The sequence below is a fragment of the Patiria miniata genome, unplaced genomic scaffold (assembly GCF_015706575.1).
Source record: "Patiria miniata isolate m_02_andy unplaced genomic scaffold, ASM1570657v1 HiC_scaffold_9, whole genome shotgun sequence".
NCBI lineage: Eukaryota > Metazoa > Echinodermata > Asteroidea > Valvatida > Asterinidae > Patiria > Patiria miniata.
Window position 1 is genome coordinate 6,482,398 of NW_024037076.1, and position 26,261 is coordinate 6,508,658.

At 40.0% G+C, this 26,261-nt stretch overlaps 2 protein-coding genes across 2 annotated transcripts in view; one reads left to right on the forward strand and one right to left on the reverse strand.

The window, feature by feature from the left end:
• Positions 1 to 173: 173 nt before the first annotated feature.
• Positions 174 to 17,849, reverse strand: LOC119720270. The gene is made up of 16 exons (XM_038189899.1): positions 17,383 to 17,849; positions 14,878 to 14,999; positions 13,860 to 13,969; positions 13,121 to 13,336; positions 11,982 to 12,071; positions 9,603 to 9,670; positions 9,266 to 9,408; positions 8,915 to 9,030; positions 7,141 to 7,350; positions 6,272 to 6,319; positions 5,879 to 5,992; positions 5,478 to 5,594; positions 4,917 to 5,027; positions 3,513 to 3,661; positions 2,748 to 2,871; positions 174 to 1,579 (listed from the first exon to the last, which is right to left on the reverse strand). The coding sequence occupies exons 1-16, from the start codon at positions 17,512 to 17,514 to the stop codon at positions 1,353 to 1,355; spliced, it is 2,097 nt and encodes a 698-aa protein (XP_038045827.1). The 5' UTR covers positions 17,515 to 17,849; the 3' UTR covers positions 174 to 1,352.
• A 1,931-nt stretch (positions 17,850 to 19,780) lies between these two features.
• LOC119720586 (WD repeat-containing protein 31-like) overlaps positions 19,781 to 26,261 on the forward strand; it is a 31,022-nt gene continuing 24,541 nt past the window's right edge. The window contains exons 1-2 of the mRNA XM_038190318.1: positions 19,781 to 20,185; positions 22,826 to 22,952. Of these exons, the coding sequence (XP_038046246.1) occupies positions 20,115 to 20,185; positions 22,826 to 22,952 (198 nt within the window). The 5' untranslated portion in view covers positions 19,781 to 20,114. The remainder of the gene's footprint in view (positions 20,186 to 22,825; positions 22,953 to 26,261) is intronic.

Below are 26,261 nucleotides of genomic sequence, written 5' to 3' on the forward strand. Positions count from 1 at the left end.
TAATGTCTTGAACTAGTAATGAGCTAGATGATGATGATGATGATGATGAGTAATGAAACATTTATTGTTAATATTTTCAACCATTTAGAGTGATAAACAAAATGGTCTTAAACAAAAATAAGAAAAAAAATTTTGCTACATTCAAAATTTATGATTTTGTTTTTGTCATACTAAGTAGTTTTTCTATTTTGTTAAGTGCACATAAGTCTTAATTTAAAACCATCAGCTGGGTTTGTTGTCATTGGCTGTGTATTATGCCACTACCAAAATAGTCTTGATCCAAGGCTGGATTTGCATTTCAGTCCCCGTAATAGAGCTGGTTCCCGACAAGCAGTGTAAAACCACCGCGGCGGCAGAGGTCACTATCAACAAGATGAATCAAATTCAGTCTTGGGAATTTTGGCAGTGTCACCCGGGAAATTACAAGCAAGGATTATGCACGTGCATTAGCCTGAATACAGTGTGTAGTTTCTGGTTAGCACTGCCAAAGTTCTCTAGACCCGATTTGATTCAGGGAGCGGCTGCATTAGGGGAATAAAAACCAAATGCAGTCTTGGACCAAGACTACCACCAATAATGACCAGAGCAATAAATCAAGAGTGAGAGGGAAATTTGTCAAGTGATTGTTTAGAATTAATATATTGAGGGCATATCAGGTGAAGGATTTCTCCATATGTTATTAACATGCAGTTGAGTTGGCCCAGCTTCATCAGTTATTGACTTCTCACTACCATGTGTTGTACACAGGGTTCCCACAGTCCTGAAACAATCCTGGAACATCCTGGAATGTTATAGCTATCATGGAAAGTCATGGAATTTTGTTGTTTTTACAAGATTTCATGGAAAGTGTATATTCCAAGAAACAAATTTATGGAAAAAGTCATGGAACCCTGCACAACCCATACGTGATGATGTTGAATTTTCCTATAGCAGTCTTCCAGTTTGCAATCCAGTTTACTGCACTTCTTCTTTATGCATGTATGCTCTAATACTTGTTGCATGTTCAATGTACAATTGTCATGCTTTCTTGGTGCTCAGTGGTCTTGTGACAAACTGGAAAGTGCAAAAGGCTCCTAAGATGCAAAACAGCATAGGAATTAGTCATGGATAGCCCTAATTTTGTCATGGAAAAGTCATGGAAAAGTCATGGAAAAGTCATGGAAAAGTCATGGAATTCCCATTTTAAGATTTCTGTGGGAACCCTATGTTCAGTTTCTCGTTGCCTCGCAAGCAATATCACAGATTTTTCATATACATTTCATGTGGCACAGCAAAATTCAGTAATATCAACATGCAATTTTGTTGGGTTACTTCACACACTGATATGGTCTGCCTTTCCTCTGCTCCCCACCCTAGGGGGCACATATTGGCATCCCCTGTGTCACACTATCAGCTAGCTGTTCCCCTGTCAGTGTGTCCACACACCAGCAGAGTTCACTCTCTATGTAGCACTGCACTGGCTGGTACCGTCCATGCTCATCACAGACTGGTATGTAGATGTGACCGGAGCCTTCATCAATGTCCAGAGTGGATTCCGCTTCTACACGGCGGGCCAGACAATCGAAGGTCAGCTTGGGATCTGCAGATGGTGAGAAAAACATTGATTTTATTTATTTGAATTGGGAGGATTTTGTTAAACTTTCCAAATACACCGTCCTCCAGTGCTTCAAAATGGTGGTGTTTGGCAGCTTGTAACTTTGGTATGTTAACTCTCCACTTGTAAAAAGCTGATAATCTCGGTTCAAAATGACACAGTGACTCGCTTGAGACAAAGAGCTGACACATTGGATGGAGCATCATAATTAATTTTCTTATTCCGTCTTAGTAAGACAATTGATACTGTACTCGGAGACATTATACGGCAGTAGATTGAAAAAAATGCTGGCATTTTACAAATTCTCATTTTATATGTCAAATTTCAAAGGAATTAAGTTACTTGGATATGAAGAGTTTAACTTTTAAGAATAAAAACAATACAGCAGCTGTCTCTAAACTTCATTTTTTGCTTTTAGTAATCTTAAATTGTGTTTAACTATATAACAGCCGTTGAAACTGACTATTGGCAGCCAGGAGAGAGCTTTTAAAGGTAACAAAATGGTGTTTATTGCATTTTGGAAATAACCTTGTCATGAATGGCACAAGAACTTGCACAAGTAATTATAATAAGTAGTATTTGGTTAAAAATACATTTAAGGTTATATTTTCAAAGATAAAGGCAGTATATAGGCTTGTAAATTATGACTTTGAAGTTTCACTACACATCATACAAGTTTATTTGCCAAATACAATTCTTTCATTGGTCAAAGTTTCAGTGCACGTCGGGGAAGTAAAAGCAATTATTCTGCACTTGCTACGCTCATATTGTTGTTCACCTGGCCAAAAGTACAGAGGAAGTCCTGGCCAAAAGTACAGAGCAAGTACCCCAAAATTAGCTCCTAGACTTTCATTCATGCAACAGTAGCAATTGCAAATAAGTTGCTGGTAATGCCATAATAAAAACTTAATGATGAAGGACTTATTACAATATACATTTTATGGGAGGGGTTTTCTACAGACTTTTGTTGGCTTTTTTATATTGATGCTAAATAATTATGTATGAAGTATAATGAAAGTTATACAATATGTTTTTGGGATGTTGAGCACAACTACTGACAAAATCCAGCTGACACCTAGGGACTTCAATTTTTTTCTCAATTTCCCCCAAACCATGTTGAATTTTTACAAGTTCAATGAATGTAGATACATACCCATTTGACTAGGAGTTGGGATCTGACTGCAGTCAGGCTTTGTGCCATCAGAGACCCGCGAGCCTTTCAGCTCATGACCGCTAGTCTGGTCCACACACCAACAGTCCTCTCCATGGCATTGAATCTGTAGTGGCAGTAATACAGCATGTGATGTGATGGCAGTGTTTATGTCGGTGAAGGGCAAAACTAAGTTGTAACTAATCTTAATCTCCTTAAGATAATCAATTATGTAGTCAAAGACTTAACGATCTCAGAGCACTGCACCAAATGAACATATTTAGTTCATTTCCTCTTGTTAAACAACGTCAATATATTCTGGGACTGTGATAAGTTACTATTAATGCGTTTATTTTAACACAATAACAAAGATACAAATGTAGTCACAGAACTGAACTATGTGTTAAAAAGATGCAAAATCAATTAAGACAATCAACTTGTCGGTATATTTTCATTTAAAAGCCCCTAGAGATTTTGGATTCAAAATCGAGAGGGCGATAAAAGAAATAATGATTTTTTTTTAATCAACTGCTTCAAATCATGGGAAGAACATTCAAGTCACATTGTGCTCTTTGTCAACATTTCAGTGGTCGCATTGTGATATCTATTGTTTGAATCATGTCTCCGGATTTCCCCTTTCTTTTCGTTTCCATTATTATCCAACATTCAAATTATTGCATTACACAATGTTTTTGCAGAGTAAATAAGCTAATTATGTGTAATATTGCTGCTTTAATCAGTCCATAATATCAATTTTGCTCCACTCACCGGAGTAAAGCTACCATCCTGTGCACAATCCAAAATTGGCAGGCCTAGTTTGGTGGCACTCTTAGCTTGATGCAGACACGATACAAGCTTGGTCTGTTGTGCTGCCTCACGCAGCATGTGATCTTCTGATGTCGTGGTTGGGCTGGATTCTGTATGCATGTAAGGAGAAAAAGAAAGATCTAAAATATTTTGAGTCAACATTTTTGTATTCCTGTAAGCATATTTCAACAGAACAAATGAACAATACTTGTGTGTCTTATGTGGAAAAACAATATTTGTGTGTCTTATGTGGAGAACAATGTTGTATATGCGCTGCCGAGATCACACGTTGCCTGGGGTAATATGTCCAAACACACGTGGCCTTAAGTAGCGAACAATAGGCACGGTGCCCGATTTTCATCAATATTTCATCTGTCACTCCTGCATTCTTCATGTTCTGAGCGATGATTACAGTCAACTACAAAGCACTGGACCATTTTTTAGTCTTATTCTCAATTTCCGAGAAATTCCAACATGAAAATGTTTATGCGGAGATGACCCCGCGTGACGTCACACTTCTATGGCGTATTAGGCCTGAACATCATGGAACTGTCCAGTGGGTTTAGCTTTAAGTTCAAAGCAATGTGATTTCAAATTTCAAAAGCCAATTAGGTAACACACCTCCCCCCCCCCCCCCCCCCCACGCCCCGAAAAAAAAATTACAGTGCGAAATTTCATTTGGAGTGATTTTTACATTGCCACTTCCTATGATGTATCCTACTTGGGGAAGTATTCTGTCAATGACTTGTTATCATTAAATGTCCTCTGACCAAAAACATTGGGTAGCTGCCAAGATTGGCCCAGAAATCTCAGCTTGCAGATTCATAACCTGCTTCTTTGTTCATATTGTGAAGTTCTTAAAATATTTCTTGACCCAACTATACACAGACAGTATAAGCTAATTTGATTGCTAGCATCTAAAATTGTTGTAGTCCAGGCTTTTCCTCTTGTGAATCATTAGAATACATTCTACTGCTCGAGATTCTGTCAAGTTGTTGGTTTTGTGAAGTGTTTCAAAAAGGTCGCATGACCCCTTGACCTGGACCACATGCATTGCAGTATGCACCATGCGAATTGTCTACAACTGAGCAATATGAAATGCTTGTACAGTAATAACTAGTCCTTGAGTTCACCACATGCACCATCGAAATTGCCAAAACCTGGATAACAATTAAATGTAAAATGGCAGAATTGTTTAGCAACTCTTCATCGAGCCTTTGGCTTAGGCCGTTATCAGCGGCCAGGCCCATAGCTGGTTATAAACCCCAAGTTTATAACTGCTCCATCATACTATTTCCCCTTATTTAACTAAACAAATTATGCTTTTAAATCTCTCTTCAAATTATTCCTTGAAATCTTTCTTACCCTGTTGTTCCTGTGGTTCCTCTGCACACTGGCAAATGTCACAGTTGTTTTCATCTTTTTTGAAGCCGTACTCACAGTATATCTTGCAGATGATCTTTTCATCACACCCAACTGTCACCCAAAAAAAGAAAAAAGAAAAAACAATGTGTTTAAAAATAACGATTATAAAAAACAACAAGTGTTCCTTGTTTTTATTCGTTTCAAATTTCTTGTTCTTTTCTCATAATGAATCAACTTTTAACAGCTATACTTCAGAAAAGACAACAGATACAGCCATTCACGCTGAACAAGTTCAGTTCACAGAGACTGATTCCTGTGCTGCTGAATGTTTGTGCTTATGGTATCTCAACAATGGTGATGTGTGTTAAAAAAAAATTGGAAAAGTAAAAAAGATAGTCATGGGTGTCTACAGATTCCCAAGTGAGAGAACTTACAACATTTACCCCCCCCCCCACCACCATCCTGAAGTGATTGGCTACCATCTATGCTGCAATTACATAGTTACTTCAATGCCTAATGTTATTAGATGTGTTAGTAGAGGCAAAAGGAGTGAAGTCCTACCTTTCTTGACTTTGAGTGGTTCATGAGCAGTGAGAGCTAGAGGCATGGGTGGTAGTCTGACCACTTCAGAGACTGGCCTCATCTCAATGTCTTGACCTGCAACCGGTGGCCTCATACCTGAACAAACAAGGCATTATGTTTCTTGTGAGGAACAAATGCCTTACAAACGCATCACAAACACACCTATTAACCTTTCTCTCTAAGGGCTGCAGATGTGAGCAAGTTTGATCAAGACCTTTATCGACCACGTGCCAGTGATGAGTCTCATAGCTAACCGAGGCCAGCCTATACCAATGTTGGTCCCAGTGAGCCACAAGCAAGAGATTTCATTGTGACATTTGACCATAGTTTGACCATAGCTTTATATACTGTTGAGGTTTGATTTGCTGAACTGAACTCACGTGGACATCCTCGGTAATTTGGTCCTCTGGCTGGCCTGTTGTTGAGCAGGCAGCACCCATACTTTGCTGTGGCTGGATCGCATCCTGTGGTCACAGCAGCCCTGCCCTTAATAGCTGGAAAACAAGAGATAATGTCTAGATGGAATGAAAATCCACTTTGCTTTACTTATTATTCTGTATATGGTTTCAGGTTGCCAATGGTTACTGCAACAAGCAGAAAGATGAACAGTTACTTACAATGTAGTGGGTCTCTAGAATCATACTAAATATGTTCTGGAGCCTTCATTTCCCTGTTCCCACATAGTTTGGTTAAGTCTTTCAGATGATCCTGCCTTTTCTTGGCATTATCTACTGAAAAAAATTTAAAATATGAAAATTTGTGAGAGATCTTACCAGCATGTGTTTCATTTCTTTCGCCTAGTTCTGTAGTGTAGCATACCTCTGCAAGTTGGAAGAGAAATAGGCTAGCGAAGTATGACACTTGTTGTGGTCATTTAAAAACCTTATTAGTTAACCATGGTTGCTGCTTCAAAATGCATAACTGCAAGACCAAATGTTCCAAGGATATTAGACAGCAGGAAAGACAGTGTCTGTTGGAGCAGTGATGAGTAGTGTATGTGGTCAACATTACCAAAGTACACTTATCACCTTAAGGCTTGATACTTGCTACTATTTCTCATTGTACAATTTGGGGAAAGTAGTGTTAAAGTACTGTTCCTGAAGCACTGACTGATTTTGACCACCAATTTCAGCCAACGGTATTTTGCGTACAACACCCCCAAAGTAATCCTTCATTATTCTATTTTCAAATACACCATAAAAGGGAAACTGATAAGTGCATTACACTCATTTTCAAAAGTTGACCAAAGACATTGACTGGAGTGGCATTTGAACCTGTGACCTCCGGATTGCGTTCTGGTGCTCTACCAACTGAGCTACCGGCAAACATGGGGCTGGATAGCTTAGTTGGTAGAGCACCGGAACGGCAATCCGGAAGTCACAGGTTTAAACCCTGCTCCAGTCAATTTCTTTATTGAATTTTTAAAAGTTAATTTTGTAATCCCTCTTCGTACACATTTTACAGTTTTTGCCCTAAACAGTAGTCAGTGTTTTAGGTTTGCACTCTGAACTCCCCCGAGAGAATATCATATTCCTGGAACTCCATGTGTAGCAGACAAGAGTAGAGAGAAGGTTTAAGTTTAGTACCGGTACTTCTTGGACAGGTTGACCCTGAGTAGGTTTTTGCATTGTTCAACACCTACCTTGATTGTCTGTGACCAGTACCGGGTCAAGGCACACCCCTCTGATAGCCTGGTCCACCTTCCTCTCTACCCTGTGGGGTAGGGACGGTGTGCGACTCAGTACCCACAGTGCCTCTCTCTGTTTGTCACAGGTGCTGTCCTCATACGTGCGGTGGCAGGAGTATGTCACAGCATAACTTGTGTAGTCAGTCGACAGAATCCAGTATTCCACTGCAACCCAAAAAAAAACAAGCCTAGCTCTCAATGCTGGAAATGCCTCTCCCACCCATGTTTTGTAAAAGGAAAAACGTCAACCACAAACATGCACAATTTAAAATCAATTTTCATGGGACGGATTCATTTTGCTGAAAGTAGTGAAACTGGAATAAATTCACAGCCGGCAAAAAAAAAAACACTTCGATAAAAGGCGCAAAAAAGCCAGTATTAAATCTGTCAATTGATCAACAGACACCATTGGCTGTTGGTGAAGATTTGATCTCAACTGCACTGATTTGCTCAATTCAGTTGTTTTGTTAAATTACATGAAAATCACTTTCCCTGTGTACATTAAAAAAAGGGATGTAAAATGAAATCGTCTTTAACACTGCTACAAACCTAAGATAGAGTACAGTCATATGACTCATCTAGTGGGTGGCTGGGGGAGGCTTGAGAGAAGGAAATCTGTGGGGGTAGGTGAGGGGCAAGAGGGAGGGGAATAAGTCATGGTCATCGGAGGCCCTGGGTCCAACAAATGTGGGAGCTAGCCCCCACATTCCGGGTGCTGCCTAAACCACTCACAATTCTGGGAAATCCTGGCTGCCTAAATTCAAATTTATGTCAGTGATGTGAATGTCACATATTTTGTACTGGTCGATAAACATGTGCATTATAAGACTGCCACAACTATTTTCCTTAAAAATCAGAGAAGCTATTTGTTACGACTACTCATAAGTTACTTTTTTGAATAAAGTTGTTAGCTGGCTTGCACTCACAAGGCACATTGAAATACACATGGTATCACAAACACGTACATGTACTGCAGCTCTTGTTCCCTAAATGTGGGGACTACACACGTGTTGTGTCATGGTAATATGAGGACCGGAGATGCTATGGGGACAGCAGAAAGTCCCCTTAACTCCATCCCAATTTCATTTACAATAAACACTTCCCCATAACCCTAACGCTGTGGCGGCCCGCCCCTAGCATTATCCCTGAACTAGACTATACACAAGGCCAGATTGGCTTATTTAGTAAAACAACAGTCACAGCTGTTGATATGTATGAAGACATGTCAGTGACTTAAATTGACTCAAGCAAGATGTGATTTGATTCAAGCACATTCATTGTGACTCAATTTGATGTGACTCACTGCCTTAGACTGCCAAAATTCAGTGACTCATTACAATACTGTTATGTGAACCCAGGGTAGCAGGGGTAGAGCCCCCAATAAGTTAAAGCCTCAATCAGCAAATGAACCCCCAGAATTGGCAAAATCATCGTTTTATTGGTAAACTTATGTCAGCAAATATGCCATAACAAAGAGTGCCACCTATTGTCTGATAGTGTCCAAGATAGTCAGTTTTCAATATAGTGCCTCCAACAGTCATGTAGTGTCCAGCCCCCACCCCCGCCTCTTTTTGGCATTTGTGAAAGCCAGCTGACTGGAAACAATTCCTGGTTTCCTTCCAGTGTGAAGGGGCTGTCGGCAAACTTGTCACACCACGTCATTCAAGTCTCACTACACCCCCGTGTGAATCTTAATGGCGCATGATGGTATTACACATGATGCACTCACCAGCTCCACTGACTCCGTATTTCTGTGGGATAGGGAAGCTAACGATGATCTTAGCTGGGTGCTCCGGGCCCAGCCAGCCAGACCCTGGCATATTCATGTTAGCACAACGCCCATCCCTATAGCACCATGAAACAAAAACAGAATTGGTTTAGTGATGTGCCACATAGATTGCAGAATGCAAATGTAGGGATCCAGAAACATGTAGTTGTGTCACAAACATTCAAGATCTTTTGCTGATTGTAGTCATTAGATTGTATCTTCGAGGCACTGAAGCTTGTTTATATCTTTTAGAGTAAAATCTTCTAGAGTGAAGAGAAATTTGAAATCCAGATAATGAACTTTTGAACTCACAACTTAATGTCTTTCATCAGTAGTGACATGTGAGCATCCTGGCCAGCTGGGCCACGGCTGAAGAGCAAGGAGCGCATGTCTGGCAGCTTGAGGGTGCTGTTGCGCATTCTGGTGTGGGCAACCTCATACCACTCACCCAGAAACTGAAGACAGGACAGACAGAAAGAGTTCCAAAACATTAAAACAACATTAAGTTCATTCAGAAATTCTACTCATAATAAGGAAAGCTTATCATTATATTTAGAAGTGTATTACACATGTGTTCATATTTTTAGCTGTGTCGTTGGAGGATTTTATGTTATAGGTTCTAAATGTTTTTGTGTGTGTAAAGACGTACCTTTTCTATTATGAAATCCTTCTGCAGCTGAAAGTTAGCTATTGCACATGGGTTTAGTGTGCTGGCACCTATGGACCAATCAAAGCAATATTAATCCCCACTCAACTCATAAGCAACAAATTGATCATAGATAATTCATTCAGACACACTTCATAGTTTGCAACCTCTAACACGTTTTTATAATGGCCCGTACCCAAGGGCGGATCCAGGGGGGGCCAAAGGGGGCCATGCCCCCCCCCAAAAAAAACGAAACCAATTTTTTTTTTTTTTATATGACACCGCAATAAAGGCAGGCAATGAGTACACCACCATCTTTTCCTCAAAAAAACATTGGTTAAAGTGGTCAGAAATTGCCTCAGATCGCACCACAGAACATCTAGAATCCACAAAATTTTCGGGGCCCTCAAGCGGGCCCCGAACCCCACGCCGAAATTTTTTGGACCCACTTTTTTGGGCGACCAAAAAAATTTTTGGCCCCCCCCCCCCAAAAAAAATGGGTTCTGGATCCGCCCTTGCCCGTACCCTAGATGATAGTTTAGAAAGCATAAAATTCTGAAAATTGTGAGACATTATTAGGGCAGTTGATTGAAGAATTTGGTAAGTGTCCATGATCCGAGCTCTTTTTAAGAACTGTTTAAATTTGACAATGAAGAGTGAGATTTCTTTGAGGTATAAATGACATTAAGCCCTGTAAGGACCAAGTTGTACACTGATATTTTATTTTTGTTGTCTATATATATATATATATTTGGGGGGGGGGCTGAAAGCATTTGCAGTGGTGACAGAAGTTAAAGCAAACTACAGAAACTACTTTAAATAAGGAAACTATGTTCAGGTTGCTGGCAAAATCACAATTTGCATACCCTCAAATTCTATTAGAGCATTTTGTGGCCCATGAACTTGAGGGTTTGTTAAAAAAAAATGGAAGTCTGAACAGGACTGTGAGCTTGTATTTCTGTGAAATTTGCATGAAATTGGGCCCTAAAATTACTCTATTTTGCAATGGAGTGCAGGCATCATTTTTCAGAATGGCAATGGGCTTCAGGACTACTTTTAGGGGATGACCAAGTCATCAGATTACCCCCAAAAAAGTTAACAGCATGAAAGATGACTAAATAAGCTTTAATTTGATGTGTGTCTCAATCACCTTGGAGAGTTGTGAGTATTTTTCCTGATATTTGGAAATCCGGGTTTATTTATCACGGGGATCTATGGCAGTTTATTTACTGGTCTGCAACCTCGAAGAGCTCCACAACATTTCTTTTTGTCCAGGCTTATTAAAATAATAAGCTGAGGGTCTTGTAGCTCAATAAATCCAATTAGTGCTCCTAGTTTTAAAAAAAATATACGGAAGTGTTACTGTGAAGCCCAGGATCTGTCCTCAAGCCGCAGGGCCTATCTGAACCCCTGACTCCGCACAGAATTTCTCCAGGGACATCAAAAACTAGAGATGATCTGACTTGATGAATCATCTTACACTTCCTGTGTAAGTGGGAGTCTTGGTCATCAAAATGTGTAGTATTCAAAGGTGAGGTTTTGGATGCATCATCATTCGAGATTAAAGTACAATGCCTGATGCACTAAATGTAGAAAATATTGACTTGCAGTGTGATATTTACAGACTTGTGTTTGGTTGATTTTGCGTATCAGTGCAGAAGCATGCAGCCATCTTTACTTGCATGTAATGTCGCTTGTTGTGCCTTTTACGGGTACTTACCAAGAAAGGGTTGCTTAAAAGTCCTGAAGTAATCGTAATTGTTTCACTATAATATTTGTTATTCTAATTGCTGTTCACTGTAAGTGGTGCCTCAGATATGCGGAGTGAGTTTGCTTTCAATGTTAAGAAGTATCTCTTGTATTTTGTTTTTGGAGGAAGTCTTAAAACAAAAGTTATTGAAAATAAATGTGTTAGAGTTAGTATCTGAACAAGGGTACCAAAAAAGAACAGTGCTTGTTGGGACTAGAGATGATAAGGTTGGTATTCATACAGAAAAAAAAAAGAAAACTTGGATAAAATTGGACCCAAAACTGGTGTTAGATTGCAAACTAGGATAGAGGGATCATTCTTTGAAAATACAGATGAGCTTCTCAACTTTTTTTAGGGATGGTTATCTGCGGAGAGAAATGTTACTAAAAGGTCTTCATCCGCTTCGTTCACAAGTACCCCCTCACCGGCAAAGAGAGTACAGTCGGCGCACGGAGACCATATCCCCTCCCCAGCAGGTTTAACAGAAAACGAAAGATGGTAAATTTATCTTGATTTTATTTTGAAATGAGCACCTTGAATGGTTGCGATCACATTTCTTGATTTTTGGAAGTGGGGGTATTTATTCTTTACTGCAAGCCTACTCCTTGCCCGCGGGGCCGGGGTTAACTCACCCCGCCTGCAATCTGTGTTGCCATCAGCCTGACATCCTGTGGAGGCGGCAGGGAGGTGGTTGGGGGCTTGAGTCAGCTCTACCTCACAATCTACAAAACAATCACATCATAACCAGGGGTTTCTTGAAGTGTGTACACGTTACTTCCTCTCTTCCTCAAAAAATGACGGAGATGATTGAATGTCTTTCAGGCGATATTGTTCTCAATTTGAATCTGTCAATCAATTTAATACTCTTGAGATTCCATATGACTGGACACAAATCAATAGGGATTGAAGCAACATGATGGCAGCTTTTAGTTTTTCATGCCCTAGGCAGATTTTTTCATTAGTTTCTGCGAGTGCATTATCATGAGCCAAAGTACGATTTGTGTGCAGAATGCTGTGGCAATTAATACACTGTACCATAATTTCGTCAGTAATTACTTACAATTCATATTTATTTTGACTTTGGCCTGTTTTATGATGGTGGACAAATTTTAATACCTAATGTTTTAGGTGGAAAACAATATTCATCACATTTTTTTATACATTTATCTTAAAGTTGCATACCTCTTGCCCTTCAAAATGTTTTTTCTTCTCCAAACGAATTTTTTATTTGCTTGTTTTGTTCTAACGACAAAAAAAACTTTATTCCGATTTTGGAGCAAAGGCTTTCATTTGCGCCCAAATGAACTCGCCCTGCGAGAGCCGAATTGTCTAGCAGCCAATAGATCAAAATTTGTGAAGAAATAATTCAATAACTAAACGTCGGTTGATTTTTTTTCATTCGATGTCTCGTTCAAAAGGGAATAATTTATAGATGGCCATCAAGGAAAAATAGCATTTGGAAAAACCTGTAATTTTTCGGGGGGAAAGTCGAAAATAACATTGGGAATCATCTTTAATAATGTCGATTTGTTTTTTATTTGAAGTGGCCAATCGACCCCAGAAAGCCCGGTGGTTTGGTAAAGCTGTAACACGTCTGCAACAGTAAGCAGACGGTTTGGGGTTTCAGTCCCACCCAAGAAAACTTTGGATTTTTTTTCTCACAGGCTATGAGACAGCACTGCATACAGTGCATTTGAAAGTATTGTCAGTGAAGGCACAGTTCTATCAAATATTTAACAGTTTCAGATATTCATTATCTGTTTTCTTTTACCCCGTGGTACATCATGCAGTCGATGTGGTCGTATGCACACCGATGACAGCAACTCCGGCACCCTGGTCCGTATTTCCTCAGGTACACCAGCCAGGGACCTTCCCATCAGCCAAGCGTGCTCGCCCCGCTTTGTGCACGAGCCGTCAGAGCGCTGCTCCCCGCAGCTGTACACCAAAGCATAGCTGGTGTAGTCCGTACTCACAACCCAGTAATCCTCTGGCGAGAACACAGAAAAAAAACATTCGAATTTGATAATTCCTCTGTAGAGTGTTGGCATTGACCCAATGATGGTCAGGGCCTTGTGAAAAAAATACTCATTTCTAAACAACGGAACGTATTCGTCAATGTTGTAGTGTTGCACGGGGAAGTATTTCGCTCTTAAATATCAAACAATAATAAATCTTGTATAATTAAGTCACTGGTTTGCTTTTATTTTTCCAAATCAACACTTTATTGCACTCTTGACTGTTTATGTTGACTATTTATTTGTTTAAAATAAATTTACCATCCGAGAAAAATGACGACTTCCATATATACCAAAACTTCTTCAGTTCAGGGAGATAACTTGATCATCCTCCTCTCCGGTCTCCGCAAAAAAGGACACTTTTAAAATTTGTAAAAAACTTCACCCCAGAATTTCCCTTAAATAAAACAATCTGCCTACGGAAAACTGTAATGGATATTTTTTTATGATAATGACATATTTCATAATGTAATATGACATCTAATATAATCTGACCTGGTGGGTAGTTGGGCATGGGTGGATACAGTAACATCTTGGCCGGGTTGTTGGAGTCTTCATCGGCCGTGACCCGGGCTTCAAATTGCCACGAGTTACAGTCGCCAGGCCTGCATGGGCACAAGGAAAATCATGAGTCTTGTGCAGTAGATCTTGGTACATATTCTATTAAGTTGATATATTTGAAATGTTCCTATCTTTATCTGCCTATGACGGCAGACCATTTCTCCTATACGTTGTTTGAGTTGGTGTCGGCACAGTGGCGGCACTGTGCCGACACAATGGTTGGAGCATCCATGATAAACCACTTTCAAAAGATTTGCGCTGCAAAAAAAGGGTTACTGTGTGAAGTATGTAATGCGTCTGTCTGTCGACTGTTTCTCTTTTGAGTAGGTGTCGGCACAGTGGTGGCACGGCATCGGCACTGTGCCGACACAATGATTGGAGCGTCCATAATGAGCCACTTTCAAAAGATTTGCGCTGCAAAAACAGGTTACTGGGTAAAAAAATGTGATGCGTCTTTCTGTCGACTGTTTCTCTTTTGAGTTGGTGTCGGCGCAGTGACGGCATCGGCACTGTGCCGACACGATTGTTGGAGCGTCTATAATGAGCCACTTTCATAAGATTTGCAGTGCAAAAACAGGTTACTGTGTAAAACAAAATATGATGCGTCTTACTGTCGACTGTTTCTCTTTTGAGTTGGTGTCGGCACAATGGCGGCACGGCATCGCCACTGTGCAGACACAATGGTTGGAGCATCCATAATGAGCCACTTTCAAAATATTTGCGCTGCAAAAACAGGTTACTGGGTAAAAAATGTGATGCGTCTGTCTGTCGACTGTTTCTCTTTTTGAGTCGGTGTCGGCACAATGGCGGCACGGCATCGGCACTGTGCCGACACAATGGTTTGAGCGTCCACAATGAGGTACTTTCAAAAGATTTGCGCTGCAAAAACAGGTTACTGGGTAAAAAATGTTCACTACCCCATGATATATCGGTAACCTTTTTCCAAACGTACCTGACCACTCTGTTGGTTTTCATTGAGACCGTGCCGTCCTCGCGTAGACCGTAGTGGGAGCGTCTCTGATACGGGTAGTGCGTCCGCTGAACCTGCGCTACCACGAACCAGGTGCCCATAAACTAAAAAGTCCGAGCACAAAGAAAAATGAATAAATCATGAAATCATTGCTAAATCACGTAGCGGAGTAGTGGACATGTCTTCATTGTCGTCTTGCAGTTGCTCGCGTTTTGTATTGGGACATAATGGCGTTGGCATCAAGGTTTTTCAATGTACCTTTTCTTTGCTTTTTAATTTTTTTTTTAGGGGGGGAAGGGCACCCCAAGAAATACGTTTTCGACCTGAAAAGCTAGTTTGTAAAGCATGAAATAATTTGTTATAACCTTCATGAAAAGACAGCTGCAATATGGTAATTAAGGACGCCCGAAGCAATAGGTGTCTAATGCATCGCCTTCCATGAGAATGCACGTTACTTCTTCATGCATGGCGAATAGGTCGAGAAAATGATTTTGTACTTGTTTTCAAATTATAAATAAAAGTAACCTTGTGTCCATTTTCATCAGTACAGAACAGCTGTTAAGAGAAATCGTGGATTTTTTTTCATTTGTGAGGAAGCTATTCATAAAATGATAATGGAAATGTTTGCTTCAGTAAAAATAGAAACGATGTAAAACAACTCACAATCGGCACCTAAATTTACTTTTCGAAATAAACGGGAATTCACGAACTAGTCACGTTTCTCTGGCAGTGACGCATCAAAGGTCATTTGCAGGGGGCATTGTGGTTCTCATTTTTAGAAGCGGACAGTCACTGGGCTTTCATCATAAGTCTCAGTTTCCATCATAAGAATGGTGCATGATAACCAACTTGTTGAAGTTTCAGCTCAGTTGATAATAGGCCTATACCTTTCGAGAAAACACAAAACATATGCGCAAATGTTTGGGGTTTTGAACTGGATTCCGTTGCGAACGCACGTAAAACCCTGTGCCCGCGGGCACGCGCACACATGACTGAAACCACTTTCAAGGCTTCAATTATTGTTTTCTTCCGAATGGTACCATTTCGACTAATAGGATTTTCTCTTCAAATCGGTAGGTATTCAAAGAAAACAAAACACACCTTAAAGATGGCTGCCGAATGCAATCGGCCTATAGGATCATATTGCTATCCATGCATTTTGTTCGTTTCCAATAATAAAGCCACTTTACTTAAAATCCAAAGAAGAATGTTCAAAACCTAACCAGTTGAACTTTCAGCTCAGTGGATGTGACACTTTTCGAGATAACAGTGAAGAACCTTTTGAACGCGAAACACGATTTCGTCCATCATAGCACTCTTTTGTTACAAAAACATTGGAAATCATCTACATTTCTTCTAATTGACGGCAAACCAGACGCAATTTTTTCACGGGGTTTTAAAACCAGTACAAAGCTTTTTGATAATAAATTCAGTAGGTTACTTTTGGGATTAATGCCAATGATCTTATTATGCCTTTAAAAGTGTTCGTTCCAATGAAGACGGTACACGGTGCCCACAATACAAGCAACGTGCGTTACATAGTTCAGCCGCGTTATCAAGGGAATTGTCACTACTGACTTTTAGCGGGCCTGGATGTGGCCGTGATAAGTGATGGCATGCCCTATTGTTTGGCTCACGCGCCCAATTGCGAAATAGCATCCTATTGTTTGGCGTGACCCCTGATATGACTACGTCACCACAGGAAGGCAGGAGTAAAGGCCCATATCAATTGTTGAAAATATGACAACGGCTTTAAAAATTATCGTTTAGGTATTTAAACAATAAATCAAATGGAAAAAAGTAAACAGTGATACAGCACCTTTTGGGAGAAAAACAAATTTTGTTTTATGACATGAAGGCTAGGCCTTGCCTATATATGTACAATGCTAAACCATCCTTCATCCAGGAGATTGTTGGCTTTTTTTCTGGATTTTTATATTCAACAGTAACACACTTCGAGTCCAGTCCGAGGTTATGATGTGTGTGCCCTTGAGCAAGGCGCTTGTCACTCGCTGCTTCTCCCCACCCAGGAGTGAATGGGTACCTGTGAGGGCAGAGATGGTTACTGTGAGAGGTGGAAATGGCTGCATGCCTACCGGCCGTGCATGCTCCCCAGGGAGTTGAGAAGGTTTCAGGAGTGTTTGCCCATTGAACAGGGGTAATAATAATTGTAAAGCGCTTTGATACCCCCGTTTAAAAAGCGCTATATAATATGCCTGTTATTATATGGAATCACAACTTGTTAGTTCGGTGCCCCTAATTAGTTTTTTTTTTGGCTGCAAAAAGGTCTGACCCCACTTAATTGAAGTAGCAAGCTTGGGAGATAGGCAGTGAAAGATAGGTAGCAATTATAATGATGAAATAGATCATGAGATATTTTGTCAATGTTCACTATTAAAAGACAAATTATACTTAAAACGGCGAAAATGCCAAGCTTTTCAAAAGTTGCACATTTCGGTAGCTCAAGAGATCCAGTGATCCACTCACCCTTTCCAGTGAGAAGTCCTCTTGAAGTTGGAAGTCATCGATGTGGCACGTCCTCTCAGAACTGAACGGCGTAGGAACACAAGACACCCAGGCCACACAAGCGGCCAAAACCAACAGTCTCACAGCCACCATTGTTTCTCTATAATGAATTGAATCAATAGTTAAGCTGGGCTGTAATTATTTCTATTGAATCAAGTTCTGTTCGCATCCAACGAGCATGGAGTAAAATTACTTGAAATCCAAGCCGTGCGATTTTCGGTGGGGGTTAACGGGTATGCCCATACGAAGTGGACTAAGAATCGTTTTCTGAATATCTGCTGTGAGGGCAAAAGACTGAGTCATGCGACCAGGGTGAAACCACTGCACTGGGGGAATTATGTATTTATCATAGTAAGTTTCAGGGTATAATCAAACCCATAGCACAGAAACCTTTGCCCATTATTGTTCATGCGGGGACCGCGAGCCTAGTTTTCCGTTCGTCCTTGCCCGGCATGCCAAGCTCGCATCAAGTTGGGCCTTTTCATTCTATTGTTATGTCATGCATTAATTGTGTCCCTGATATTGAGTCTTATCGTAATGTCAATGCATGATACTAGAATTCGGGCAAAGTTCAAGTTCAAAGAAAAGTTCGCATTTGCTGTTGAAGCATGCCTGGAGCCCTGGACCGGGAATCGGTGACGTATGGGAGAGAGGGCAATGTCCTGTCTCTGGTGATTATGACCTGTTGTTATGGTTGCACGGACCGGTAAACTGCTAAAGATTGCCGTACGTGCCACCCAGTTCCGAAATTCAGGAAAAATACTCGCAACTCTCCAATGTGTTTGAGACACACATCAAGTTAAAGCTTATGTCATCATCGTTCATTTTCTGCTCATTTTTTTGTTGGGGGGGGGGATTAACCAATGACTTTTGGGGGAAAATTTCATCCAATCGTAAAAAGTAGTCCTGTAGCACATCGCCATTTTGAAAAATGATACCTGCGCTCCATTGCAACATAGAGCAATTATAAGGCCCAATTTCATCCGAATTTCACAGAAATTCACGAGTTTGCAGTCCTGTTCATGGCTTCCAACCTTTTTTGTTGTTGTTACAAACCCTCAAGTTCAGTGCCCACAAAATGCTCTTATACCGGAGAATTTGTGGGCCTGCAAAATAATCGTGATTTAGCCGGTGTAAGCAATTTCGGCCTATTTACTGGCTGCACCCCTAGCCCTAGGCGTGTGCGTAATGCCAAACAAACTACTGCCCGCTGTGGTAAACTATGACAGCATAGTACGACATCGTTAAAACAGTGTACACATATTTTACAGAGCATCATCATGCAGCTCTTTTTTTTCTTGTCCTTTTTTGATGGATTCTGACCTGAGTGTTTGTGAGTTGAACTTCACTGGGCATGAAAAGATGCAGTGATACATTCATTACCCAACATATTTAGAGTGGGGTCTATATAGGGTGGTCCCCCCAAAACAAACACGGAACGGCACACTTCCACTACCTTGAGACTCAAACCCCCTGTGCCAATTGATGGAGAATACTTTTAGAATTATGATACCAAAATATCCCGATTCGGTCATGTAGTTTCTGCTGCAGAATTTTGTGAAGCATACTTCTTTCATGTGGGTGCCATTATTACATAACAATCCCTCTATAAATTACAATGTAAGTCAAATTCCCGGCCGCGGTTTGGTAATTCATCGGGACCAAAATGACCCCCACCTTGCTTCACAAAATAGGCTCTAGAACAAAAATTACTGGATCGAATCGGGCGATTTTGGCTTCATTTTTCTTCTACAAAGATTCTCCATGCATTGGTATAATATGTGGTTTGAGTTTCAGGGTAGTGGAAGTATGCCATTCCGTTTTATGCAGGGGGAACTAAGTTAGGGGGCCAATTTCTGGAGGGAGAACTCAATGCATTTAAACAATAAAAATTTCATTTTTGCCTGTGGGAGGGGGGGGGGGGGTACCGCGAATAAAGACCTCGACAGGGGCTGTGTGGGGATGTCCCCCCCCCCCCCCCCCAGCCCCCCTCCTTCGTTACACCGGGGCTGTGCACAAACAATCCAATTACATTGTAATTACTCTGACTTTTTCTTAATTAAAAAAGAAGAAGACAATTGGAATTTTAAGTAATGAAATTAAAAACCGATAAATGCCCCCTCCCCCATTCGTGTTGCCAGATTGTTTTGATTTTAAAAACTTGCATTTTACAAGGTTGAAGATGCGCATGAAAAAGGTGTGTTCTTGCCACGATCCCCGCACTCTTGCCGAGAGAGGGCGCTCGAGTTGCAAACACTTTGCCGGAAAAAGTTGGTCTGGCACCATGGTTTCCTTGCGCTCGTTACTGACCGAAATTACCAACAAAGCAACGGGTGCCTGACTGATGCTCTCGACTAGCTCGCCAAGCGCGCTAGTTTCTTAGTTTCTCCGGTCTATGCATCGCGTGGACGGTTCATTTGGAGCTGTCGCATAAAATTCCTGGCACGCCAACAAAGTTGTAGCTGTCAAGCAGCTGATAAGGTGGCTGTCTCCAAGTTGTATTAATTATTTGTTTCTTATTTCTGAGCTGTCTCTCATATAATGGAATCGTACTAGCCTACAACAAGTCGTACATACTCGTACTCGTCAACTCGTGACAGTGTGCTGTAGTTGTTGTTGGCCGAGTAGTCACAGAGCCAGGGAAGGCTTCAGCCTAGGCTCAGCCTCATATACTCAGTCGAATCATCACGATCATGGGCAAGAAACAGAGCAAGATGAAGGACAGAGGGTCTTCAAGATCGCGTATATACGGCCATGGATTCGGGTAAGCAAGGCCTATAGTGCACTCATGCCTTATATAAAAGTGTATTTAGTCGGCTAGATAATTTAGTCGGCTTTCTTTCAGTTTCAGTAAACAATATTTTTCATAATTCAGTAAACGATTGTACAGCGCCCTCTTTGACACGTTACGAGTAGGCCTACATTAAAAAAGGTATTAAATAACAGTCAAATTAAAGTATAATTAATAAGTGAGTTCGGTATTCCAAAATATGAGGTGGCTATCGTTACGGCGGCCGTTGTTTAGCGCCCTCTACGATACTTTTTTGATACGCACGCAGGTATATAATTATTTGTTTCCCCACGTTTTAGCGAGCAGTGCGACAGCTCAGTCGATAAAGGGTAGGACTTTGCACCGCGAAGTTGCGGGTTCGCAATCGCATCTCAGTTTTGCACTCGAATTTTTCTCCCTTTCTAACCTGAGGCTTTGGAGGATTTTTTTTAAAAGGGAAATAAAGTCCGAATTTCATAACGTTCAAATTCACTTTTTTCCTTCTAATTTTATATTTTCTTCTCATGTTTTTATAAAAGTTGCAGTCTACCGTAACGATAGAAAATGGGAAATGCGTTACGGCTGCCGTAACGATAGCCACTGCATCCAAAATATTGTGATGCACAACAAGATTCAACAATTTTTTTTATTCAGGATAAACCTGGCAGATAAAATGCACACAAGGCCATGGGGGATGTGGTAACCGAATATGTATTCTGTGTAATTTTCCATGCAATCGAAAGGAGATGGCAGTTTCATTCGCACAAATGTTTGGACGCACAAGACTCCTAAAATAAGTAAAAACCCTTTGCTGTCCAAATGGTTTTTTGCAAAATGTTACTTCAGAACACGATGATCTCTTCAACGGAAGGCGTAATCAGAATTACAGAGCATGAAAAACGATATGCGCCTTATATCATGATGTTTTTTTTTTGACGATCTGTTTTGCCGAGATGCTGATCTCGGCACCGAGTTATTTGTTGCTTTAGAATTTATTTCTGTTGGAATAAGAACTAATTATATTGTTTGAAGTATCCAAAAATACATGCAATATGCATTTTTTTCCCTAGGCCGAATGGCCAATATCTATTTCTTGTTAATTGGCTTTAGATAAAATCAGTGCAATGAGGTGTATGCCTCTTCTATGTTTTGGGACTTAAAAGGAATATACAACATTTGCTTTTGCTGTTATTTTCAGAAATGAATGGATTTGGGAGGGAGGGTAGTATGTTATAGCAAATATTGTTACACTGACTTTTTTGAAGTTTTGTGTTTGTACATGCTGGAAAACCCAAGAAAATCAATCGTGTTCCTGTAGTCCGGTTCCCTTACCATTTTTAAGATGAAACAAAGCAATTTATAGATGCCGGGGAATTGTAAGGTCAGGGAACCTGTAATCGATTGCAAACAAAATGTGAACTAACTAAATATGGTTAAGTGGGGGCAGTATTTGGAACAAAAGCAGTTTTTTCAAATGCTGGTCGGCCGACCAGCGTTGAAAATTGATACAAAATTACAACTTTTCTTGAAAATGAGAGCACACCCGTCACTGCGTGCCAGATTTCACAGGATGCTTTAGACTGTCTTTCACTAACAGTCCAGTAAGGTATTTCATAATAATTTGGTAGTTTTGTTTTTTGATGTTTGCAAATGTTGTATATTCCCTTAAATACCTAAACATTTGGTGATGTACAAGCAGGGGAAGTCACTTTATGTGTTTGGAATCATCTAAATACTTTGCTAAGATGCCATGTTGAATATCAGCTAGCTTCATTTTGTGGAAAGAGGAAAGGGTTTTGAATTATGAACGGAACTTGTAAGCATTAGATGTGTCCTAAACTACACAATTATTATTTTTTTCCCCTGGAACTCCTTACTCTCCTGTTACCATTTTTTTTGCGCCAGTATTTCAATTGTATTATCTTGACATGGCTAGGTACCTACGTGTATAGGGTGGGTTCACATCCCTGAAATGTCATACGAAAGGGTGAAATTGACGAGAATTTTGCTTACCACGATCACAGGAGTCTCCACCTGGCCGTCTGTCATCGTTGGCTGTCGATCGAGGGCGCTTTAATTCTCTTGACCAACTACAGCGCGGCTTTCAACAAGCTTTTTCTTTCTCTAAATGCCGTCGAAAAAAGCCGCATTGTAATTAACAATTTGCTGCGACAGCAACTTAAGGTTTGTAAAACCCGTACAGTTCTGGAAAAAAGTACTAGTAGGCCTAGCAATATATATATGTCAAACAAATTTGAAAATGAAGTACATGTCATGTATCAATTCATATTGATGCCCCTTATTTAAAAGTTTATGATGTCCTCTATCTCATAGGATGTTGTGTTTGTTTTTAAACGTATACATTGTGCAAGTCGGTGCACAATGTATTAATCCGAGTAACTACATGTAGGACTCGACAACAATCGCCTTTTATAACATGTGGTCGCCATCTTTTCGTCGTCCCAATGCAACTCGGGAGTCGTTACCGTGTGGGTGATAAGGTGGGTCTGACCATTTCCTAAAGAGGGGGATATTATCTTGTTTTCAAAAACAGTGAATATGGGATTGAAAATTTGTCAGAAAAGTATACATTTTGACAGGCTAAAAATTGTTTGTTTTTGTTGTTTATTACAGAGACTACACCGCTGTCAATTCTATGGAAATAGCGGACGTGAAACGTTACACTCCAGTCCACACTGACGCTGTGACCAGTGTGACTATTGCTGGCGATGTGTCATACATTACAGGCAGTGCTGATCAAGTAAGTTGAAGAAAAGAACAAAATGTGATTTGCCATCACTACCAATTGAACATCTGGGGCCCAGTTACTAGTCTACAGTCGACTCTCATTAATACAAACTCTGTTAATACAAATTTTGGTTATATAGCAAACATGAAGCCTTGGTCCCAACTGTGCATTTTATGCGCACAATGAATGGGACCAACGCTTCTCTTAATACACAATTCTGATATAACAAACCTTTTGGCTAGGTCCGGCTGAGCTTGTATTAACGAGAGTCAACCGTACCTCTGTATTCTGGGCCCCTCTGCTGTCAGTTGAAAAATGTGTGGAAAATGTTGGTTTGCTTTGAACTCTTCAAAACATTATCTTTCGTTTGGAAGTTGCTTTGTGTGCATGGCAGGTTGTCAGCAAACTTGCAAGAAACACCACTGCAAGTTCAAATACTTTTTGGGGAAAGAAGCCCTTGGTTCAAATGAGAAAGCAGATATCTAATCGTGTCTGTGCTATTTTTCTTACACGTCAACTCTCTCACTAAACTCAATGCCTTAAAATCTGAGCTGGTTCCAGGAATGTGTACAAAATACTGTTCATATTTTGAGTATAGACATCCAGGCGCGCGATCACGATACACTCACGATACACTCACGATACACTCACGAGGCCCCCATCAATGGAGAAACCATTGTGCATGCTACTGTACAAAGCAACTGCCCCGTGACGGATTATCTGAACAATAGCTAGTGCTATGCTTTCGCCTTTAAGGGGTCCTTCACAATAGAAGTGATAGATAGCATGTCCCAATTAGTCTAAAATAGAAAAGTATCTATTCTACTGAGTTGTACTACAACTAGGATCTACTGATCAATAACAACTTCTCCAATCTTTCAAAACAAAAACCCCACCGAAATCAGATCAATGTTATGGAATTTGATTTATTTGTGTACACGTCTGTGTATGTGCATGTGAATGCAGTGCCTGCCTCACTTCATGGGCTTTAGTTCATAAATTACAGCAAGAAGCTTTTAACGGTACACAGTACATGTAGCTAGCTGAGGATTGGTTTCATGACATCCAAGCTCCCGGGATTCATCACATTTTTTATTGCAGGAAAGCTGGACGCTCCATGAATCGGACAACGGTGCTGGCTCTGTTTAAAGTCAATTTTCAAGCTCTTGAAGTTTGTTGAAGGTGGCATTAGACATCAGCCCCAACACAGTGTGGTTGACAATGGGGAACCACTGTCAACGTTTTTTAAAGAGATTTGTGATAATTTATCACTTAATTAAGAGGTTGAATGATAGGAATTTTAATACTGCAGTAAAAAAAGTCCATACCAACAGCCATTGTTCATAAGGGAGTATGATGCCGGTATGTTGAAATGATGAAATGTTCCAATGTAAAAAAAAAAATTCAACTGTTGTTCACATAAGTTATTGTTTTGATGCTATACATTTGAGATAAGAGAGAAAACGTATGCTCATTTTTTTGAGATTTGTACCGGGATTCCATTCTTACGCACAAAAATAAGTCTGCTCGTGGAAACATTTTTTTAAACCACCTCAAGTAAATAATTGTTATTTTTTCCTGAATGATACCATTTCAGGTGGAATAATTTCAAAGGGTATTTGGTACCAGTCCTATCTTCACTATGCACAAGGATTTTCTCGTTAAAAGTTTTTGTACGTGCGCATGCTTTTAATCATGTTAATACTGTACATGGCTAAGTTGATATGAATGTTCCATATATCTTTCTACGTGCAAAGCTACGGTACATGTATACAGAAGCAGGAATCTGTAATGTGTTGGCTAAACACTTAAATAATGTGCAATGATATTTTGTGAATTGTTTAACAAATTAAATGTGGGTCCCTCAAAATCCAACACGTTGCTGTATACATGCCAGGGATGTAGTCAAGCCCAGCATAAGTCCATCTCAAGTCAATCACTAGTAACAGTGGATGAACAATAACAAAGGAACGCCTAAGCTGCCAGAGGCCATTGGAATAGCTTGTGAGTTGGATTGGGACTGGAGGACTTGTAATGGACGTGGGTCTGTCCACACTAAAGGTTACAACTTATAACTTTATGGGTGAGACATGGGAGGGGGATTTCAAAGCAGCTTTTTTTTTTGTTTTTTTGTTTTTTGTGCTAATTTTTGTTTTTTAAACATTCTTGTATTATCCGTGATTGCAATGATAAATAATTAGGCTGATTCACTGGATATTTAGGAAATTACTCGGCCATCTTTAAGATGAAATAAAGGATAAATGTTCATAACATAGACGGACACTCTTGAATCATTACTCTATGTTCTTGTTATAATAAACCCATCCCATGTTCCATATTCAATGAAGAATTGGTATCATTCAACATCAAAGCAACCTGTTAAGTATTAACAAAATTAGGATGTGACTTGATACATGTTCATAACATGTACAGAAATTTGTGAAAAAATTTCTGTACCTGTTAAGAACATGAAGTCTTGAAGATGTGCCCACCCTGTAGTTAAAATACCTAGAGGTTTAACCTGAGATTGGCCAGTGGCAATCTCTCAATTGATAGCTTTACCTTAGGAACAAATTTGGGATAATTCATGTATTTTATTTACAGCTTCCCACCACTTAAAAATGAAATGTCTGTCCATGTTGTGAACGTTAAATCTTGAAGATAATCCTCTGTAATTTCTGGAAACCTGAGAAATTTATCAAACTTGTTGGTGGGCAATGTTCTTACTAAGATATTGGATGAAGAAAGACAGAAAACTGAACATATTACTTCATGTATCGACTCCTGTCCATGGTTCCCTCTAAATGTCACACTTTTGTAACCGTTAGTTTGGACAGACCCACTTGCAGGGAGTCTTTTGATGAACTCGACTACATGTTCATCGCTGCATGTCGGTTATTCCAACATACTTAAAGAATTACAACAACAAGCCCTGAATACACCAAATCATAACGTAAAATCAGATAATTGGATCTTAAATGATGTAAGGTGGTACAATTAAAGAATTCAAATAAAGTATGTCGGGAAATTGTAATTGTACTTTTTTGTACTAATACTTTTATTGTTTTCAATTACAAAAATATTTTTATTGATGGCAATTCTTTGGCTTAGACGGCTATCAGTTTGAATCCTATCAGGGGAGGTTTATGACTTGCGCTGCATGAGGTTGCTTGGAGCAAAGGCTCAAGATTGATCAAATTTCTTCCAAGTAAAGCTCGGGGCCGAATCGATAATAAGAAATGGTCACCTACAGAGGCAGTCACCATGAAATTAAACTGACTTTTTTTTAACTTTAATATTGAAGCGGCGATTGAATTTCTG